This window comes from Egretta garzetta, unplaced genomic scaffold (genome assembly GCF_000687185.1).
Source record: "Egretta garzetta isolate BGI_Z169 unplaced genomic scaffold, ASM68718v1 scaffold163, whole genome shotgun sequence".
In the NCBI taxonomy this organism is placed as follows: Eukaryota; Metazoa; Chordata; class Aves; order Pelecaniformes; family Ardeidae; genus Egretta; species Egretta garzetta.
The window spans coordinates 1355602-1361601 of record NW_009259308.1 but is presented as its reverse complement, the minus strand read 5'-3'; the positions used below and the strand labels follow the sequence as shown (position 1 = coordinate 1361601).

The 6000-nt window shown below is 34.4% G+C and overlaps 1 protein-coding gene across 2 annotated transcripts in view; it reads left to right on the top strand.

Annotated features, from left to right (window-relative positions):
- KIF14 (kinesin family member 14) overlaps positions 1-6000 on the top strand; it is a 28492-nt gene that overhangs the window by 1635 nt on the left and 20857 nt on the right. The window contains exons 2-7 of one of the 2 annotated variants that reach the window (XM_035891774.1): positions 1-201; positions 1657-1744; positions 3177-3275; positions 4768-4820; positions 5170-5200; positions 5551-5658. The exon at positions 1-201 is cut by the window's left edge and continues 54 nt beyond it. In XM_035891774.1, coding sequence (XP_035747667.1) covers positions 1-201; positions 1657-1744; positions 3177-3275; positions 4768-4820; positions 5170-5200; positions 5551-5658 — 580 coding nt within the window. The remainder of the gene's footprint in view (positions 202-1656; positions 1745-3176; positions 3276-4767; positions 4821-5169; positions 5201-5550; positions 5659-6000) is intronic. The other variant, XM_035891775.1, reaches the window with a different exon arrangement.

The following is a 6000-nucleotide window of genomic DNA, read 5'->3' as shown; positions in this document are numbered from 1 at the left end:
TGTAAGAAAACCAGCCACAAACCAAGTTTACAGCTTCAGTTATGACTTCTCTTTCTGGTCTTTTGACAAGTCTCATCCTGATTTTGCAAGCCAAGCAATGATTTACGAAACTTTGGCAGCACCGCTCCTAGAAAGAGCTTTTGAGGGATACAATGCTTGTCTTTTCGCTTATGGGCAGACTGGTTCTGGAAAATCATACACGTAAGTTCCAAATAATAGTTGCTAAAATTCTGTAGGAGTCAATTGTTATGCAATGTAAAGTCATGAAAAGATATTACATAGAATAGATTTCATAGTTATTGAATTATGTTTAAATGGTTTTGTATATTTTAAAACAAATTTAAAAAATAGTTAAAACAATATTCATAACAATAGAGACAAAGCTATCCGTGGAATTTTTTAATGTATCTGACACTGACCTCTTTCTACATATAGTAAAGAAAATAAAGGCTCTTTCCACAGGTTTTAGTGAAGAAAAATCTTTACTAATGCTGAGAGCTTCTCAGACTCCCAGTGCTGTTGTTCACCACTGTTTGTTATTTTGTGCATGAAGTTGTAAAGTATATTATGGTTTTTGCACCTTTAAGAGGTCTTTCCTAATTATTATCCTTACTGTTTCAGAACTTAAAATAAATTTAAAAATCCAAATGTTTGTGGCACTGCTTATTTGAAATCTAATCATCATCCAAAATAATCCCAGACAAATAATGTTTTGAGGGTTTACAGCCAATTCTATATACCTTGTGTATATTTTTCAATAGAATGCCTAGTGAACTGTTTTGTTTCCAACCATGCATCTGTTAATACCAGTTCTATGAGCCTTATAATTCCCACAAAGTACTATAGACTTCTAAATATGTAGTTGATGATCAGAAATGTTTCTATTCCATTTATCACAATTTTAAGTTTTTATTCAATTTGTCATATAGAACTTATATAGAGGTAGGATTTTCTTTTAAAGTGGAAACTCTATTTTTACTTGCAACGTTTATTTACCTTGGCCTAGAAGAAAGATATGCTCAATATTGCAATTGTCCTACTTGTAGGTTTGTTGTGGTTTTTTAATTTTCTTCTGCCTTCAGGTAGACGCTTACCTTCACCCCTTTATATTTTTAGTAAGGCTGAAATTAATATCAGTAATAATTGCCTCCTCGGGCCAAGTCTACGCAACAAACTTCTGCTGACAGCTATGCTGTGCAGCTGTGTGAGTCTGTAGGCTGTAGCTGAACTGGTCCAGTAAACTGGTGTTCTGTGGTGGCAGAACTAGACAGGAAAAAACTATGCTAGAGGTGGAGAGGGTCTGAGGTTACGTGCTGGCAGGGTGCAGAGAATATAAAATGCACGAGTGTTAGGATACCTAATGTTTATAGGTTTACTGTTTATAGTAAAACTTACTCTTCAGTTGCTTGAGGGTTTTTGTTTGATTTAAGTTTTCAACCCATTTCTCAATGGATGAATTGGACAAGATCTATGGACGTCATCTTGTCCAACTCCCTGCTCAAACAAGTGCCAACTTAGATTAGGTTTATTTCTGTCGCTTATTATTTCTATAATGTAGAAGCATATGGCATTTCAACTGTAGAGATATACAATTCATATTAAAAATAGCTATAGAGGGTTACAAAACTGAACTAGCAGGTTTTTTTATAACTACAGGATGATGGGATTTGATGAAGACCGAGGAATAATTCCAAGACTTTGTGAAGATCTTTTCGCTCAAATAGCACAAATGGACAAGCAACAGGTAACGTGCTTATGCTATTGACCTTACCTTGAATTATAAGGAAACTGATGCGTTTCAGTGTTTTGATACCTGTTTCATTCTTTCATTTTATACCTTAGTGCTGATCCATTTATTAATCTCTTTATTCTTTTGCTGATTCAAATCTTATTTCTGCTAGTAGCCCTGATTAACAGGATTCCCTAAATAGTCAAAATCAACATTGTTTTGCTTAATGACAATAATGTAATGAAGAAATATGGGCATGTTATTTTTGATGTGTCGGTAGACTAGGATTCTTTCTTCTGTATAGTGTATCTTACAAGATAAGAAATATGTAAAGAAAGGTAAAAATATCCTAGCGGGCTCCATGCTTTCAGTGGAGGCATACAAAATAGAACTCAAAAAATACGAATTTATCTTTAAACATATTTACATGTATCAAAGTGAAACACACTTTAATAGTATTCTAGCTCAGTATTCTTGCTGAAATAGAGAGCCAGGTGGGGGTAGTTGATTTTTTTTTTTAAGAATTTAAAATTTTCATTGTAAATTATGTTTTGTTTTCTTATCTGTTTTGAGAATAGATCTTTATTCGTACATAACTCGATATGAGAGTGGTCTTCAGACAGGGGGTGGGAACATTTAATCTGATTACAATGTAATTTGATTTGAATTCCTGTCCTATAGCTATAGTATGTGGATTTAAAAACAACAAAGTAGTAATCCTTTCCAGAGTATTTTAATGAAGGATTACATTATGCTTCTGCTGCAATTAATTGGTGTAGTAGCGGTAAACTTAGAGAATCGTAACTGGAGACACAATTAATTTAAACTCTTAAAAAAAACTCTGATATTTTAGGTTTTTTGCTGCAATCTTCCTTGTCTCTTAAAGGAAATTCCATTGTATTTAAAAAAGAAATCTAAAAAAAAAGAACCTGGATGCCTTCAGAGGAAGGAGATGGGTTTTTATTAGAAGTTTGTTGTTTGGTACTTTTTAAAATTGCAGTAGGTAGAATCAAGGTTTATCTTTCCATTAGGTCATTATCTTCCATGTCAGGATGTTGACAACATCAGTCCATGCCTTCTCTGTCACATGTATCATGCTGTAGAAGCGCAGTCCCTAAGGGAATGGGACTAGTGCAGGTGCAAACAAAACTATGTTTTCACGTACTGAAAACCCAACACTGAAACTTCTGAGGTGGATTTGTATATGCTTTTTTTTAAGCTTGATAGCAATCATCTGGGAATCGCTGTGGATGGAATTTCAATGAATTGTATTCTTGGAAGTAGCAGATCCCTGGCTTAGGATATAATTTCTCTTGGAAAGTCCCTTTGGTACAAATGCTTGTAACGTTGAATAGCAGGATCTGGTAATCTAGGTTAATTTTTGAAACAAAGGATGTTTGTATTTTGTGGACTATATTAATAACAATTTTATTATTAATTTTATTAGATCTTGTATCATCTTGAAATGAGCTTTTTTGAAGTATACAATGAGAAAATTCATGATTTGCTTGTCTTCAAAGCTGAAAGTGGACAGAAGAGAGAACCAGTAAGTTGCTCACAGAAACAAGTACATGCATAATCTCAAAGTAGTGGCATCTAGTCTGTAAACAAAAATGTGTAAATGACAAGTGATCATTGTTTTGTTATCCAGGTACCTTAGATTGTTCTGAATAACAGGGTTTAAGAAAAAATCTCACTATATGACTTCAAGCAAAGTGATTGGCCATTCAGAAATGCTGAGCAAAAGAAGATCTTGCTGAAGTAGAAACAAAACGATTCAGTAGAATATCTTGAAATTCTTAACATCTGTCCTTATTTGTAAAATGAAGATGATCTTATCAGCCTTTATAAAAAGTCTCTTTGAGTATTTTTTTTATCTAAATCTCCAGATTATATTAAGAGTCTTGTGCAATATAATTTGAGTTATAATCTTGTAATTTATTGTATTTGATCCATGAGAGTCCTCAATTCTGAGCTCTACTGAAATGTCCATTCACTTTCTGAAAATATCTGTGTATTATTTATCTACTGGGATGCCTGTTTGCCACTGACTCTATGTATCTAATTGCAGTCCATAGTATATTCCTGAAAAAGTGTTAATATTTGCAAAGGGACAATATTTCTCCAATTTGTTTCCTCTGTGTATTTACATTGCCCAGCTACAGAAAACTACTGTCATATAAATGCTTAGCACCAAGATGGATATCTTTCAGATTCTTTGCCTTGGGTAATTTACTGTGTAGAGCCATGGGGCTGTCGGGAAGTTCCTTATTTTTCTGTTGGTTGGTTGTTTCCCAAGGAGCTGGAAGGGGGGTAACCCATCAATGACCTGATTAACTAGTTAAGGATCATTAGTTAAACTAGTTTAGCTAGTTTTAACACTTGTGTGTTAGAATATGTAAAGCCATAAATTAAAGAAATTTGTGTTAAGTAGGGGATGTAGGGAAGGAATTTATCGTATTTGATTTATTAAAAAAAAAAAGTGCTTTGACATTTTGAACACTATACTGGCCACTTCTATGTAAACTATGAGTATTAGATTATGATAAAGGAGATATGCTACATTCAACTTGCTGTTGAAATGAATCCTTTATCCTAAACTTGGGGCTTATGTGGAATAGTTACATAGAAATAAAGACTGTATTGTCTTGTTTACAGTAGGATTACTTTCATCTGAGTTTTGTCAGTGTTTCTGAGATAAGCTATTTAACTTGGAAACACAATAGATTAATGTTGCAGGAAAGACCTTTTTTTTTATTTTCTTATGTAAATATCTAGTATAAGATACATGTTCTTGCAGTTAGCTCTGTGAGCAACGGCCTGGTGCAGTCTGCTGCGATTTCTCAGGCAGTTGGCAAAGTTCAGTTGTAGGTATTTTCCTGAAAATACTGTTCTAGATGATTCATGCCAAATTTTGTTGACGATAAGCATCATACTAGGTATGTAGATAGACTTTCTTTTAATTTTAAGATATTCCTGAGTGCGAGGTCTAACTAACGCACTCCTAATAATTTTTCTTTTAAAACTATTCTCACCAGCTTCGTGTAAGAGAACATCCAGTGTTAGGACCATATGTGGAAGGCCTGACAGTGTAAGTCTTAACTGTTCGCATTTTAATAGATGTGTGGTGTAACCCTGAGTGTGCTAATTATTATCTTGAAGCTCTGTGAAAGCTTGTGTACTCACCAGTAAATTAGGCAAGATCTTAGTATTGTGTAGTCTTAAAAAAATGCATGCCCATGTCTATCTTGAATTGACTTATTTCCTTTAGTGCATTGCTTTAGTGAAATAAGTGTCTTGAGACTTCTGCACAACTGGAGCTTTCATGGTATATTTGCATTTTATCTGTAACTGGGAAAATGTTTCCGAACTCAGGCATCAGGGAAAACTGTAGAAAGAAAACTGTCTGAATCCAAACTTTTCTTTTTCCTCCACCTTAGGAATGTTGTCAGTTCTTACTCTGATATCCAGGTAAGAGTTATTTGGTTACTAAAAGGAAATGCAAATATTTTTACTTGCTCCTTCCTTCGCTGCTGAAAACTAAATTCCATGGATGGGAGGAAAATGCTTTACAGACTGCTCAGTAGTCTGATATTTCAGCTGATTTTGTAAAAGGATAATGAAGATTAGTCCTATGTAATGGAGCTAAGTAGATGCATACAGGCAAGTGTCACTCTCTTAACGTGGTTGTCTCTTAATCTGAAGTTTTAATTCCTCCCTTATTACACAAATGATGACTTTATAACTTTATAAACACTTTAATCTTAAATTAGTTACTCAAAGGAGGCTTTGGTTTCACCCCCTGACTTTGTCTCTTACAGACTTGGCTTGAACTAGGAAATAAGCAGAGAGCAACAGCTGCTACAGTAATGAATGACAAAAGCTCTAGATCTCATTCTGTCTTCACCCTTGTCATGACACAAACCAAGGTATTGCTGGGTGGTTTATGTCTGTTCAAATCAGGTAGTAAAAAGTTGGTTTGTGTGCTGCCTAGAAAATTGTTGTCAGAAAATACTTGAAAAAGATGAGTAAAGCACAGGGTGTTTTAACATGGTTTTCTACTCGGCAAAACCTGTTTTATTTTACATGCTTTGAGTAGATTCTGATGTCTCCGTGCTACATATTTTTATAGCAGCAGTATAAATGTGTCTAGACTGGCAGTTCTAGGAGTAGTTCCAAGCTTCTGAGTGTGAGTTTTGAGATGTAACTGGAATCCAAATTGAGGCCAGACCTAATTTCACACTGCTGCCAACACATCTTAGCTTCGAAGA